Source organism: Pseudorasbora parva, chromosome 13, assembly GCF_024679245.1.
Source record: "Pseudorasbora parva isolate DD20220531a chromosome 13, ASM2467924v1, whole genome shotgun sequence".
NCBI lineage: Eukaryota > Metazoa > Chordata > Actinopteri > Cypriniformes > Gobionidae > Pseudorasbora > Pseudorasbora parva.
The window spans coordinates 11495668-11513129 of NC_090184.1; the positions used below are offsets into that span (position 1 = coordinate 11495668).

The window sequence follows — 17462 nt, forward strand, 5'->3', positions numbered from 1 at the left end:
CTGAAATGGGCTCGTGAAGGAACATTGTAACGGGGCTCAATTACTTTAAGCATGTTCTTAAAACTCCGTCTGCAGTGCGTATGTGGTGCAGGAGCCGCACACCCTGTTGTGCTTTCACATATGCTGCGTTTGCAGTCCGCAACCGTTAACATGGGTACGGAACAAATACGCACCGCATAGACTACGCACTGCAGACGGAGTTTGTGTAAAACGGGCGTAAGGTCTCATATTCGCGGTTATAAATGGACCACTCGCCGCGGTGATGTCTTTTGCCATTTGAATAAGTTGGAAATGTCTGTCTAAATGCTGCGGGGATAGTTTGTGGGATAATTTGTGGCTGTTTCTCCTTTTTATCGTCTTGTTGTCAGCGTAAATTAGTTGATTGACATGACATTAATTATTCCTGCTGCTGTACCATCATGTAGAAAATGCGACATACCGTTGTTTTTTTATCCATCACTCTTGCCAACACCATCATAGTTGGTGTTTTTTTTTTCTTTCACTTCGGCGGTGTCAGGGGCATTGCCTGTTATGTCGTTTTGGTTATTGGGCTACCTTGTTGAACGCATATTATTATATTTCACACACTTTTTTATTTTTCCAAATCTAATTAATTAGTCCAAGAACCTTTCGGTACATAATGCGTACCGCGTACCGAACGGAAAGCCTCGTACCGAACGGTTCAATAAGAATACGCGTATCGTTACACCCATAATATATATATATATATATATATATATATATATATATATATTCTCTAAGAGTTATTATATTGATTTCGTTAACTTGTAAGACTTGACAGCACTTAAATGTTTATTCTTACAAGTTAAAGAACAATGTTTGTGTAATTCCTGTTTTTTACCTTTATGAGGCAAAAAAATAAACTGACTGGTAAAAATTCACTGTGGCTGCTGGTCAAAAAAGATCATTTCAGGCCCTGGACATTTGGCCAAACATTAGGCAAACATTTGGCCTTAAATACACTGAGATTGATGACTACCAAGGAACACCTGAAAACAATCAAGACATTGAATCAATGACAACAAGACACAAAATACTAGGGAAGCACATGACATGATCATGAGAGCACTATATAATCTAGGGATGATCCGATCCACATCATCGGTATCGTGCCGATACTGGCCCACAATGCTAGATCAGAGATCGGGAGAAAAAAATATGATCCGATACCTATCCAACACAAACCATGGGAAAATCTAGCTTAAACCATCGCCTAAATGCTTGAATATTAGCATTTCCCTTGCTGCGACTAGGGTTGCCACCCATCCCGTGAAATACGGAATCCTCCCGCGTTTAAAATCAAAATGACACGTCCAGTATCAAACCAATACTCATTTGCGCCACTTTTAGCGGCTTTGTTGCCATAGTGGCAACACAGAGTCTTGAGAATAGATATAGGGTTAAATAAAACAAAGTTATCAACTGGTCTGTCCTAGTAACTCATGATGATGAACCTCAAGCTAACTGCACACTTTGCAGAGCAGCAATCAGTGTCTCAGACTGTCTGACTTAAAGCAGCATGCGCTGACAAACACAGTTGTGGTAACTAGAGCAGAGCTCGCAACCCGGATGCCGAAACACTACTGACTTCGTGATTGGTAGATAGGTGGAGGGTAGAGCTTCAGGCCAAAACACAACATGTCAACATCAACATCAGTTGAGGGCTGCAACAACAACTTTTAAATGACAATATCCTGGCCAGACTACTGTTGTCAGTAGGGGTGACCCGAATAGTCAAAGATTCGATGCATCGATATGCGGAGACGGATTCGACCACCGATCTTACAGTCGAATCTTCGCTGGTGTTATGAAACGAGGATCATACATTTTGGCAATATGGGAGTGCTCAATATTTTAAAGACGTTGCATGGCGCTGAGCTTCGCGTCCGGTGTGCAACCCCGCCGAAGCTCAGCGCGGCTTCTTTAAAATTCGAACACAATGTTTTCAATGGGTGCGTTTACATGCACCCCAGTGCGCTGATAACTCAAAAATTCAGCTTATTGAAATAATCAGTTTTCCCTGTTTACATGCAAACCAGTAAACTGACAATGCAAGTAAACCGTGTTTACATGACTTTATTAATAAACCAGGTTATTTCCATGTAGTAACGTAAAAAATAATAATGTCCATATCTGACTCTGAGTTTTTCAAATGTTACGTCAGTTGTGATTTTAAATAAAGCGTGCACTGTATCAGCGGAATATTTATGGCTTATTATCCCTCATGAAGAGATGCAGCGTTTTGATTGAACCTCTACTTCTACTGCATGAGAATCTTTACAATTTTCAGGGTCTTAAAAGAGTCTGCGTTTGTGATATATGTCCTTATTTCATGTAAAACGCTATCTCATTCGGTCTGGATGCATTTAAATCTGCACTAAGTCACCTTTCGCGCATGCGCACTTCAATAAGCCGACAGAAAGCAGGTTATTGCGTTTACATGCAGCGCAAAATCGAGGTAAGAGGCAAAAAACTACCTGTTCTACCTCTACCTTAAGAACGTGCATGTAAACGCACCCAATGAGTGTACACCATAGACTAAGTACACACCGGCGGCAGCATTCGGCGCCTGTCCGCGGCTACTCAGGAAGTTGTTTACAATCCTGCCGCGCCACAGAGCACCATTTCAAGGTTGTATATTTTAAATTTATATTATATTTCCCATAAAACGTCAATGTATATACTGATTTCACCCTGTGTTACAAGATACACTCATCGTGCAGCTCTTCTGTCAGAAGTCGATTCAAAATTGAGCTCATGCGTATATAACGTGTGCGTCTGGTGTGAGATATCTGATACGCGGCGCTGAGCTTCGCATCTGGTATGCGACCAATCGGCTTAAGAACATGCATTTAAACACACTCAAAGTGTTCTTTTCCCCTCTAGGCAGGTATTTTTTTTGGTTTATTTATCAAAATGTTCTTTTATATATTCGTGTGATGTTCTGTATTTCGATCTTGGCTTTAAAATGTTATGAGAAAACATTTTACGAATGTTTATCCACCACATTACCTTTTATTTAAACCTAAATAAGAAAGCCATTGCCAGTTTGTCTGTCAGTTGGCAGGCAGTTTTTGGTCGCTTTATTAAAAGTTGTTAACAGCCCCAAAACATCACTGCTCTAGAGAAGATCTGCATAGAGGAATGGGCCAAACTACGAACAACAGTGTAAAAACCTTGTGGCGACTTACAGAAAACGTTTGACCTTTCATTGCCAAGAAATTGTATATAACAAAGTATTGATATTAACTTTTGTTATTGACGAAATACTTACTTGTCACCATAATTTGCAAATAAATTAAAATGTGATTTTCAGATTTTTTTTTGTGTGTCTCTCATAGTTGAAGTTAGCCTGACAAGCCAGACCCACACCAAGATGTTTGGTCTGGAAACTCACCATTGACAGGGCTCAATCCGAGGGGCGGGATAAACAGTTGTCTTTCAAACTCCCTCTGCACGCCGTGCACGCAATTGGATAGCGCTACAACCAACCAGAGCAACGAAGGTGAAGCAGAGCTCGTTGACAGATTAAACTTTCGCCGTATCCGGTCGGCAAAACTCAGAACACATCTTCCCTTCTTAAAAATGACTTCAGTGCCGTTCTTTGTTATTATCTCAGAGAAAAGCTTAACTATATATAATTCCTCAAATAAAGACCAGGGCCTTTATTTACCGGAACTGCCAATGGGAACCGGCTTTTATATGAAGCAGGCTTTTATTAGGGGCAGGCCTGTATTTCTAATTTCATCTGTTTGAAATATAATTGCTTTATGTAAACTGTGTTCAATTTAAAGTGATCGTTCCAGTGGACAAATATAATTGATTTTTTTAAGAAACATTTGCAAAAATATCACCATCCAACAACATTTTTAATAATTCAGCTCCGCATCCAGCTCCGCATCCGAAGATGAACGAGTTCTTGGCGAATCTAGCCGAGCCTGACTTCTCATCACACCGGCCCCCAGTTTGCACATACAAATGAGGTGCTTATATTTACTGAATGAGACTACAAAAACAGAAATAAGCGATTTTCACTACATTAAAGTTTAATGATATTAGGAAATATTTACAAGATTGTTAATTTAGTGCATATTTTGTTCTTATGTCACAAGTAATAATATCAAGCCAAGGTTTACTGAGTTTTACACCATTATTTTGTAGTGTGGTTTTTGGTGAAATGTATTAAAATAAATATCATCACCTGTGCACCTGTGCACTTCTACTCAACGCTTTTTCCTGTTGGTTTATAGAACAATTACTCTGAATCGCCGTCTGTCATTTCAAAGAGTAGCACATGGGTGAGCGCGGCGAGTATAAATGCCTCGTCTGTTTGGGGAGGAGCGTGCACAGTCAGCGGGGACAGGCGAAAGTATAAACAAGGCTTGCGACGCGGCGCTGTGCGGAGCTGAGCTTCGAGGCTTGGGTGCAACACCCTTAAGAAGACATAAAAGAGGCTAATATTAGGTGCGTCTTAATCAGATCCCTAGTTCAGTTGTCAGTCCCTGATCAGTGCCCTGACTACTGACGGAGCAGATTGAGATGCACGCATTTTGAAGATCGATATTTGTAGCCTGCCTGGTGACACGGTATTTTCACAGACGTCGCATCTCTCATAGACTACAGTAGCCTATTTAAAATGGCACATGCGATGGCGTTTAACGTTTATATTTTCTTAGGAAACTTAATTATTTTAATGTTGATAACAAAATGCTGTCTCTTTTTTTATAAGTCTTTTATTGAAAGTATTCTCTCTTATTGTATTGTATGCTGGTATGGACATTCAAACATCACCCATAGGAACAAATTGGGGAAGATTGTTAAAGCCTGTGGAAAAATTATCGGTACACAACAGGTAGATCTGTACCAACTATATCTGATGAGATTGGCACAGAAAGCAGACAAGGTTTGCATGGATACCACCCATCCACTTTCAGTGGAGTTCAAGCCTCTCCCTTCTGGTCGTAGATATAGATATCCTAAGGTTAGAACAAACCGAGCTAAAAACTCATTCATTCCAATGGCAATAACACAATCGAATAAGGTATGGGGGAGGAGTTTGACTGGAGAACATATGTGAAAGTTTTTTTTTTTGTGTGTGTTTTGTATTTATTATATTGTGCATGTGGATAACGTTTGTATTGTGGATTGTGTTAATATGTCTGTACTGCATAACAAATTGCCTCTCTGAGGACATTAAAGTTTTCTAAGTCTAAGTCTAAAGCAATCCCTGTAAAGTTTTTAGGTTAACTATAGAAGAGACAAGGATTAGTATGTGTCGCACTGGCATGACTCGCATCGGGGCACATGGCATCAGGATGGTTTTGAATTAAATTAACGGCATTTAGAAGATTATTCACTCATTTTCCCCCGGCCTTTATTTGAGACCGGCCTTTATTTGTTCGTGCTGACCACACCCCTGGCCAATATGAGAGGCCCGCTGTTTAATTGACTACAGGCTTTTATTTGAGGAAATATGGTATATTTATAGACGCAAAAACTCCTTTATACCTGCTGCTAATGCTTTTCTTAATGATTTGTTATTAATGTGTGTTATTTGATGTGTGTTATTATACTGTGTTGCTATACGAAAATGTACTTATGCTGCTATCTGCACAAGAATTGCCTTTTAGGACAATAAAGTTATAAAGTGTATATATATATATATATATATATATATATATACACGGTACATATAGTTAACAATATAAATTGCATCTGCTAGTTTCTCACTAAACAGAACTTATGCATTTATAACGAATGTAAAGAGACTAAAGAGCAATTGTACTTTTTATAACTAGCATGCATATGATACGTTATACACATGACATGACATCCACGTAGGTTATTGTCAGTCAAGTTATGTTTGTAATATGTAGTAACACATAGAAAACTAACTAGCTATCTAGTGATAGCGTAGTGACAACAATGACACGTCCAATACTAAATTAAATTATAATTAAACTATTTTCAAATATTGATAAAATTATTTGTATTTTTTAATTAAAGGTTTAACATATGGTTGTGAGTTGTACATACCGTGCCATTAGTTTGTGCAGCTCCAGTTTGTGCTGCTGGTCATCAGCTGCGATGGCATGTTGTGCTTGCTGTTGCATCCCCTGCACAAAGTGCTGCATATGCTGGAATGCATCAATCTGAGAGAGATACAGATGGAACACATGCCTAAATATATCATGCAAGTAAATTCCTGAAACAATAGTAATGGCTCATGATTAAACCAACAACTTACTAGTTGCCAGCGATGAGCATTAAACCCTATTCTACAACAGCTGATTTTCTAGAGACTTCAATAAACTGGTCATGGCATTATATATTTTCCATGACTAATTTAAGCAGTTCATTCAACAACAAACAACTAGTCAATTGTGTTTCTATTAATGTGACCATTTGCAATATACAATACAATATGTTTTAGTAATTTTGTGTATTTGTTTCTCATATCTGTACAACAACATTTGAATGAGGCTGAAGGCTTCATGTGTGTATGTCAGTTAATGTTAACACAATGCTGTGCTGATGGCAGGAACTGGCTCTTAGGTTTGGTCTGTGATTTTTAGTGCCTGGGACTTATGTAAACTCACAGACATAACATAAGCTGTATTATGGGACACTGACATGACGTAATTATACTGTCATTAAAAGCTAAGATGTTTCCTCTTAAATGTAAATCATTTGGCAGAACAGCCAAAAGCATGTTAATTTTTTCCATTAACGTCACAGTTCTCACAATGAACTGTAAAATCTTTTCAAAATGAACAATGTGGATAACATTTTTACTTAAAGGTGCCCAAGAATGAGTTGAAACTATATTTGAAATTGTTCTCTGATTTCTACATAGAGGGTATTTGGCTTATATATTTACAGGTCCATTTACAACCCTAGAAATTGTCCCTAGAATGAAATGGTCTGTTTTTGCCTTATTTGGAAGGGTCATGAATAATAATGTTGAGCTCTGATCTGATTGGCTTATTTCAGTAGCTCACACAAGGGCAGTTCTTCAGCTAACACAATCCAAAACAGCACAAATGGCTCGTGAATCGTGACAGAACATGAACAGATCGACTGAATTACACTTTAAGCAGAAAATCTCAAATGAAGATGCTGAAATGCAGCTTACTTGTTTATAGGTGTTTTTAGATTATCCACATGCACAAGCGAGAGCTTGCGTCATGATTCAGATTGTGTGTCAAACTGCCCAACAGCTGAAATCACGTGACTTTGGCAATCCGAATCATGAATTGATACACTGATTCATAGCAGTTCGAAGCTTTGTTTTGAAATCGGCCCATCACTATATAAGTCGTTATTTAGTTGTTGTTGTTTTTTGCGCACAAAAACCTATTCTTGTTGCTTCATAAAATTATTGTAGAATTTTTATGACGTCTTTAGTGCCTTTAATGGGTCTATATGGAGGAAATGGCCATCGGCTTTCTGAGCCATTGGATTTCAACAAAAATATCTTAATTTATGATGCGAAGATGAATGGAGGTCTTACCGGTGTCGAAGAACATGAGGGTAAGTAATTAATGGCAGAATTTTCATTTTTGGGTGAACTAACCCTTTAAGGAGGTCTTGTCTTAGTCATGGAAAAAGGTTGTCAATTAACATGTCATATTTTCATTAACGAAATTGACACTAAATTCTGCCTGTCCTTAAACATGGGCTGGTTATAGGCAAATGTGGGGAGGCATAAATATTAGTGATCTCGATGGTTACGTCACAGTCGGTGATATGTTGGGATTCTCCCATTTTTCCGTACGGGCTCTTCTCCCGGTAGGGTGCGCGCGCGCGTCACTAGCGCGAGAGAGGAAATGCACGCTGTAAACAGTAAACTGCTCTCAGCTGCAGATCCAGTCCAGATCCACTTATGTTGGTTATAGTCCGCGCCACGCTCCACTTCATTCCTCCACTTTGACATTAAGGCGACTTCAACGCTTCAGCACAGCATTCCGGGAAGGCAGCGCTGCATTTGAACCGATTTGAACGCAGACATGCTTCAGTCGCATCGCAACGTGGATCTCCACACTCCAAGAAGTGTGTTTATGACGGAGCCGTCCCAGCGATAAAGGTTCGGTCCTGCTTTGGAAGCAGCCGGTAAGTAAAACTGCTTCAAATGTCTGTGCTGTGCTTATCGTCGCGTATGTAAACATCAGTAAACGACACGATCGCGTGCTTCGTCATTCAAATGCACTAACAGACTTCATTGCTGTTCTATGTAACTTATAACGTTACACTACTCTGACGTGCAAAACCGTTTTGCTTGCTACTAAGGTTTGGTCGCATACAATAGTCCATAAACCGAATCATGTCATGTTGACAGGCCTCTAAATACAGTACTTACCACAGAGACAGACGTCCTGCTGTTGCTGTTTCTATTTCAGCCTCCGAATTAGATTCTGGATCATATCTATTAGCTGAGATAGCTGAGATGGGTTTCTCCACGCTTGAGGACGTCACCGCTTTGCGCATATGTCATTCTTTAGCTCCGCCCACACGATACGCCTCCAGGCGCTCTGTTTTTTTCCGGAAAGACTCGGTACAGCCCATATTTCTTTTACAATTATAATAAAACGAAAGACTTTTCGGAGATATGAAGGATGCAATACTACTCTATAGGTACTCAAGATTGACATGAGATTGACTGAAACTGAGTGTTTCACCCCCCCTTTAAGTTAAGAGGAGGGGGAGCTTGATCTTGAATTTGTAATATTTAAGTGGAGCTACAGTATTTAAGTTTAGTTAAATACATATTAAATACATTTATATGAAAGTGGAACTGGTGGACATAGTATGTCAAAATATTCTAATAGCTTGAAATGTCCTTACAGCATTATCATGTAATGACTCTATTAATTCTAAACTGCATCATTCTTAAATTAAAATGTTTTGTTCTGGTAAGCTGAGAGCGTTTTCCAGCAATGCAACATTCTAGTATTTTTTTAGGTGAGAATGTAGCTGTTTAGACCCCAAATATACCTAAAATATTTATATATAAACATATTGCCTATTTGAACACTCATGTACCCATCGAGAACACCTCTATCTCGACCAGTTCTTCTGGAATTTGCCACTCACTTTTATTTAGATAGTGGTTACATATGTATTTCCAGAACTGAATTTGCCAGATAAGCAACTGCTTTTAAGATGAATGGAAATGCTAATCAATGGCTTCCTCCAGATATTACAGACCCCTTTTGTTTTTTCCAGATTCAATCAGACAGAAGCTGTACTTGACTGGAACTACTTCCCAGGGGAATTGATTAATTGATTCAGTGCACTTTGTGAGTGTTTACCTTGCGAGTGCTCTTCCACATGTACTTCATATAAGCATAGGTGACATGAGGGTGGGCGGTGGGCAGGGGATGGTCAAGTTGTTTGGAGGGATCCACACCAAGTAGGAGAACAAGGGTCTTATGGGCAAGTGCCTGAGGAATACACAAATATTTGACATTAAATCTCAGCAACACACAGTTTATCAGGGTTTTAGGGAAGTGTTATTGCCATTTGCTGAACTATGTTAGTTAATCAGGCTTAAGCCCTATTCTCACGGGACTAGTATTATCTAGGGACCTCTGGTGATTTGTAATAATTGCAGAGAATGTCTGTGATCTTAATCCAGTGCGAATCGGCCATGTCTGTAATTAAAGTAAAAATTCCCCTACAAATTACATACCATAAATCACCGAACACCGAGGTCCTGTGATAATAGTAGTCCCGTGCGAATCGACATCTCTGTGATTTGGCCAGGATTAGGCAGATCGTATATCATTTTTGCATGCTTTTTTCTTCCTGTGAGCATTTCTATCTTTATGTTTCACAAAGAATGGAGTCTGCATTCATAATGTGCACCGTTATGAATTCCCGTGTAGCCGGATACTCACTTTAGAATGAGTATCAATTTGGGAGTAAACTGATTGAATGCTGTATTTAATATTAATATCAATACTATTCTTAATGAAAAACATAACAGTACAGTACAATGGCAAGCTCTTTTAAATGGGCGCTTTTACATTTAGCATTGAAACTGAATCATCCACTTCTCACTCGTGATAAATGAAATCTGACTCCTGCCACTGGTTATCTTTAAAAAAATAGCACATCATAAAATAACCAAACAGATCCTTAGTAAAAGGTAATTAAGTTACTAATTAATACATTATTATTCTCTGAAATGTCAGAGTACCCTTATCTAAATAAACAATTGTTAATCATGAACAAATGATGATCAAACCATTAGTAAATAATGAATATATAATTTATTGATGCATCATTACATTTGTAAGCTGGTCTGTTAAAACCCACAAAATGCATCTATTTTTTTTTTTTTTTAAAGAATGAGTAAGAATGACTTAAAGTAAACATTTTAGAAAGACTTAGTCAGGGGATTGCAGTGTGTTAAGTTAAATTGTTTCACTCAATGGTGCAGACAGTTTTGTGAGGGGTCTAGTGATAATGTGAACTAGTTTTACCAGTGAAGCATCAGGTGCACGTTAAAGACTCCATGTGTGTTAGAGAAGAAGTCTATACCCTCACTAGTCAGCATTTACATTAAAGTACACACTACAAAGTGTTCAACACCTGTTTTAGATGATGTTGTAAATGCATAAATAAATAATTTACAAAGCTTTATCACCGTTACAAATGATCTGTACATGTATACAAGGCATTTACAACGCTTTCTGTGTCCCCTAATCTAAAGTGTAGACTATTCATCATTTGTAAATGTTTTACACATCATTCGTAGATCTTTCTTACCTGTTACAAATGATCTGTACATGTATACAATAGGCATTTACAACACTTTCCGTGTTGCCTAATCTAAAGTGTAGACTATTCAACGCTTGTAAATGTTTTACACATCATTTGTAGATCTTACTTACCTGTTACAAATGATCTGTACATAGTATACAATAGGCATTTACAACACTTTCTGCATTGCCTAATCTAAAGTGTAGACTATTCATCACTTGTAAATGTTTTACACATCATTTGTAGATATTTCTCACCCGTTACAAATGCATCTGTAAGACTGAAAAAACTAGTATATGCTGAAATGTCTGAATGAGGAACAAGGACTCTAAGAAAATAAAGGAAATTAACATCTGAACTGTCCCTCACACACACCACTGGAGACGCAAGACTCACCCCAGTATCAGCTAATCTACATCTTTCCCTGTTGACCCCCTCTCCCCCAATTCCTTCCCTATCTCATGCTGAGATCACTGAAAATACACACAGAATCTCTATATTACAATGTCAATCCTCACGATACAGTATTATATGTGTTTGATATCATTTGAAATGTCTCAGTGCGACTGGTACAAATATCTCTACTCCATAGACGTAAACTAGAACATCCTAAAGGTTTTAAGAGTTTAAAGATATCTTTCCTTGGTGTATGGTGGGTGTGGCTTTCAGCCATTTGGCCTCTCTTCTAATCAAGTCTATAGGACCTGATCAATGCAAATTTCTATTGTGAACTGGTGTTTCCATTTGAAAGAGTTTCAAATGGTTCTGGGTATGCATCTGGTTCTGGGTATTTAAAGAAATGTTGCAAAGAGCTCAGGGCTCGATACTGCACTCAGGTCAGCCCGTAATGCTGGATGTTTTAACCCATGCAGCATTATGTAACCTTGATAAGTCAGGTATACACCTCATTCTTTACTTTAGAGGATTTGATGTGAAGTATACCTTTGAAGTGATTATGCATTTGGCGTTATACATTTACCTGATTGTTAATAAATTGTTACACTTTGATTGATTCTGACTTGCTCTGGAATTATTCAGGTTGGATATAATTTCAACAAAGGGTTCAACGGAATAATTAAATGTGTACTTAAACTATTAAATATAAATGACCAAATAACCAATTGGCATTCAAACATAAATTCTAAATTGTGATTAAATGGAGTCAGATTAACGAGGAATTGGAATAAAATCCCTTTTGCCCCGCTGAAAAGACCGAACGCGCAGCGACCTTCACCTGCCGATCGTTAGCCTTCATTGGGACGATTTGGGCGGCATTACACATCCATTGATTGCTACAATAAATGTAACGTTAAATGGGAAAATTAAATTCTGCTATTCCTCACCTGTTGCAACAGAAATGTGTAAACAGGTAATTCATCTAATCACTGTAAGCATTTCACTCCTATTCATCACATAACCAATCCTTTCCCTAAACATACCCGTTTGTGTTTTATATATTTTTTTTAAACAGGCAGATACGACTGCAGTAACAATTTATTCAAAAAGTACAAATATTCCAAGTGTCCCGAGGTGACACTTGGTTTGTGTGAAGTAAATCCCCAGAAGCGACCAGCAGCGCCAAGTCCATCCACCGGCCGATGATTTCACATTTCAAAATTTGCAGCCCGGAACGTAAGCTTTGACAGCATTGGCTGTCGTGTATCTCATGACCAATTGCGTCATTACGTCAGCTTTGATTGTAAAATGCCATTGGCTCTAGTGTGTCATGTGACCGATTGCGTCATGCTAAAGAGTCAGGAGTATTATTTTAATGAGAAATATGGTTTCATACAGGGATCATCATTTCAATGATTAAAACATTAAGATCAACTCTGTTCTTCACATAAATATATTGTATGACTTCAGAAAACTTGGAATGCAACATGAGCTAATACTTTCATAATGTTTTTGCAATAAAAAGTAGTCTATTTATATTTATAAAATCATGTCTACTTTTACAAATTCAAAGAATTAAATACATCTTGATCTGACGCATTGGCATCAATACATTATATGGGCTACTGATCATTTACTTATGGTTTGATCATCATTTGTTCATGATTAACAATTTATTGAGATAATGGTACACTGACATTTCAGTGATTAATAATATATTAACTAGTAACTTAATAACCATTTACTAAGGATGTGTTTTATGATATGCTAATGTTTAAAGATAACTTACCACAGATTTGCAAATTGTTAGCATATTATACTTACTAATTTATGATTTGTAAATTATTAGTTTATAATTATCTAATAATTTATAACTGAATCTACAAAATATACAAAAAGTAACAATTTATTAACATTTATGAAATGCATAGTCATGTTTCATAAATCATGAGTTAATTATTTACTAATCACTTGTAAATGACTTGTAATGGAATTAACAAAACATACATTAAATGTTAGCATATCACTTGATAATCATTTATGAATGTTTTGTAAATGATTAGTTCATCATTAACAAACTACTTATAAATGACTTACAACTGAACGTTATTATAAAGTGTTACCGGATTTTTTGCTTCAAAACTAACACAACACTTCCATCTTTTGGTCAATGAAGGGAGAGCGGAAAGAGAGAGTGTGTAAGCTTCAGATGAAATATATATATTTTTTAAATTATATTGATTTGAAAATAGTACATACATTTTAAACTCATCCAGGTTAAATTACTGAACATACAATCTTAATTTAATTTAAACCGAACAATAATTTCATAAGATATGACAGAATTTCTGTTTTGTTTCATGTTGACTGAGTTTGGTGTTAATTCCATGCATCTCCTACGAGGAGTTTATAAAAACTCAGAGCCTGACTATTCAAAATATGAGTAACTGACACCATGACTAACTGAATATCGGCATGGAGATGTCTTCAGGCCGGGACTCTTATAAAAAAAAAAGTAAGGTTTGGGGCAGATCGGACATTGTGAGTTACAACAACGTCCTCTTTCATGACGATACATCGGAATTTGTCAGGCCGTCACTGACAAGCCACTTAACTCTGCTTAAGGGGGCGCTGTTGAGCCCCCTACCATGCCCAGGTACCAGCTTTGCTCTGGCCTGATGGCTGCAGATTCTGACGGGTGCAAAGTTTCGAGAGTTTTCAAGCATGGTAAGGGTTCCAAAAGTGCCTGAATAGTCACAAAAAAAAAAAAAAAAATTACAAAAAAAAAAATTTACAAAAAAAACCTTTTTTTTCACTTAAAAGACGTATCGGGCCTTTGCCCTTTCAGGGCTTGGGCCCTAATAATAATAATAATAATAAGAAGAAGAAGAAGAAGAAGAAGAACTCTAACGAAAACAATAGGGCCTCTCGCCCTTTCAGGGCTTGGACCCTTATAATGATAATAAATGGAGCAATTCCAATATGGTCCTTATGCCATTGGTGCTCAGGCCCTAATAATCCTTAGAAGAAAAATAGGGCGTTCGCCCTTTCAGGGCTTGGGCCCTAATTAAAGCTGCAAGAAGCAATGAAAGGGTCCTCGCACCCATGCCACAGACACCCGGTGGCTTTAGGAAAAAAAGAGCATGTGGGCAATATGCATTTACGTATATAAAAATAGGAGGACTACGTCAGTCATTTGTATTTGCCACACTTCCTTTGGTGTGTAGATGTCTTCATATGGGGGTAGTTTTGTTGCATTATTCCAAACAAATAGATTGTTATCCACAAATAAATGTAAAGAGATTCACAAAAATAAATAAATTCACAAATAAATATTTTATGAGATCCACAAAACATATGCAGGAGTTTCACGAAAATTAATTAGATTCACAAATAAATACAATGACATTTGTGAATAACAAAAAAATCCACACATTTATTTGTCACAAACACAACTCTGGCTTGCTTTTCGCTTGCAATTGCTTCTTGTGCATTTGTTTGATGGCTTCCTCTGCATTGGTGGATCTCTTCTTGCACATTTGTAAATCGCAGCACAACGGGTGGATTTTGAAACATTTCTATTGTCTAGACTCACACAAATCCACAAATAGGTAAACTCCACCCACCGTCTACTTAAGCCAATCAGATGTGGGGCGGCAGTGGCTCAGTGGTTCATGTAGGTTGTCTACAAACCAGAAGGTTGGTGGATCAATCTCCGGTTCCACCTGACCAAGTGTCGAAGTATCCATGAGCAAGACACCTAACCCCAGCTGCTCCCGACAAGCTGGATGGTGCCTTACATGGCTGACATCGCCGTCGGTTTATGAATGGGTGAATGTGAGGCAAAAATGTAAAGCGCTTTGGATAAAAGCGCTATATAAATGCAGTCCATTCCATTTTACCATTTAGATAACGTCCATATCGTGCTGACCAGAGCTATAGAGCACTCAACAGTTCCAAACAACTCCCTGTGTCTGTTTAAATAGGATTAAGCAGGTTAGACAGCATTTTCACTATATTTGCAGCAATTTCTGCAAATATTAACACAATATGTGCATCAACTTCGACTAGTCTTTACAGTAGCATTTTACTCTGGAGAGAGATGAAGAGACAACGTTAATCTTCATTTGGGTCACTAGAGTACAACATGCATTTACAGCGTTTAGTGTTGTAGCCAATCACAGGCATTTCTGTTGAAAATATTGACCAATCATATGTTTAATTTACCGTGAATGAGAATCCTCTCAGTATCGATCAAAACAAGTTTTATACAGTCTCAAAACGCTGAATACATTTTAGTGCAAGTTTATATACAGGTCCTTGTCAAAAAATTTGCATATTGTGATAAAGTTAATTATTTCCATAATGTAATAATAAAAAATTAACTTTCATATATTTTAGATTCATTGCACACCAACTGAAATATTTCAGGTCTTTTATTGTTTTAATACTGATGATTTTGGTATACAGGTCATGAAAACCCCCCAAAAAATCTAAAAAAATTAGCATATTTCATCCGACCAATAAAAGAAAAGTGTTTTTAATACAAAAAAAAGTCAACCTTCAAATAATTATGTTCAGTTATGCACTCAATACTTGGTCGGGAATCCTTTTGCAGAAAAAGACTGCTTCAATGCGGAGTGGCATGGAAGCAATAAGCCTGTGGCACTGCTGAGGTGTTATGGAGGCCCAGGATGCTTCGATAGCGGCCTTAAGCTCATCCAGAGTGTTGGGTCTTGCGTCTCTCAACGTTCTCTTCACAATTCACAGTTCTCTATCCCAGAGATTCTCTATGGGGTTCAGGTCAGGAGAGTTGGCAGGCCAATTGAGCACAGTAATACCATGGTCATTAAACCATTTACCAGTGGATTTGGCACGGTTGTGCTGAAAAACAAAATCTTCATATCCATAAAGCTTTTCAGCAGATGGAAGCATGAAGTGCTCCAAAATCTCCTGATAGCTAGCTGCATTGACCCTGCTCTTGATAAAACACAGTGGACCAACACCAGCAGCTGACATGGCACCCCAGCCCATCACTGACTGTGGGTACTTGACACTGGACTTCAGGCATTTCCTTCTCCCCAGTCTTCCTAGAGACTCTGGCACTTTGATTTCCGAATGACATGCAAAATTTGCTTTCATCTGAAAAAAGTACTTTGGACCACTGAGCAACAGACCAGTGCTGCCCTGGGGAATGCGGCACCTGTAGCCCATTTCCTGCACACACCTGTGCACGGTAGCTCTGGATGTTTCTACTCCAGACTCAGTCCACTGCTTCCGCAGGTCCCCCAAGGTCTGGAATCGGTCCTTCTCCACAATCTTCCTCAGGGTCCGGTCACCTCTTCTCATTGTGCAGCATTTTTTGCCACACTTTTTCCTTCCCACAAACTTCCCACTGAGGTGCCTTGATACAGCACTCTGGGAGCAGCCTATTCATTCACAAATTTCTTTCTGTGTCTTACCCTCTCGCTTGAGGGTCTCAATGATGGCCTTCTGGACAGCAGTCAGGTTGGCAGTCTTACCCATGATTGCGCTTTTGAGTAATGAACCAGGCTGGGAGTTTTTAAAAGCCTCAGGAATCTTTTGCAGGTGTTTAGAGTTAATTAGTTGATTCAGATGATTAGGTTAATAGCTTGTTTAGAGAACCTTTTCAGGATATGCTAATTTTTTGAGATTTTTGGGTTTTTGGGAGAATTTTGGGTTTTCATGAGCTGTATGGCAAAATAATCAGTATTAAAACAATAAAAGACCTGAAATATTTCAGTTGGTGTGCAATGAATCTAAAATATATGAAAGTTAAATTTTTATCATTACATTATGGAAAATAATGCATTTCATCACAATATGCTATTTTTTTGAGAAGGACCTGTATAAGTTAAAACAATAGTCATTTGACAAGGCTATTCATTTTGTATATATATATATATATATATATATATATATATATATATATATATATATTTTTTTTTTTTTTTTTAGGAACTTAAGTATGATGTTTTTGCATGCTTGTATTACAGAGTAACGTTACATCACAGTCACTGCATAGCCTACATTGTGACTAACGTTATATAAACATGCAACATTGTTGCCGAAAAAAGACGAGTCTAAAATCACTGGTTTTGGTTTAGGAAGGAAGAGCGTTCTTGCTTGCGGTTGCCAGATTTCAGTAATTTAAATCCCCCAATCAGAGCTTTTCTGTGAAAAGAACACGTATACTATCCGGTATTTTAACTAAACATGGACAATCTGACAACCATACGCACGCAAGCTCTCTCTCT

General features: G+C 37.8%; 1 protein-coding gene across 4 annotated transcripts in view; it reads right to left on the reverse strand.

Annotated features, from left to right (window-relative positions):
• mtor (mechanistic target of rapamycin kinase) overlaps positions 1 to 17462 on the reverse strand; it is a 301563-nt gene that overhangs the window by 77192 nt on the left and 206909 nt on the right. For all 4 annotated transcript variants that reach the window (XM_067413178.1, XM_067413177.1, XM_067413180.1 and 1 more), the window contains exons 36-37: positions 9333 to 9464; positions 6058 to 6173 (exon numbers count right to left, since the gene is read on the reverse strand). In XM_067413178.1, the coding sequence (XP_067269279.1) occupies positions 6058 to 6173; positions 9333 to 9464 (248 nt within the window). The remainder of the gene's footprint in view (positions 1 to 6057; positions 6174 to 9332; positions 9465 to 17462) is intronic.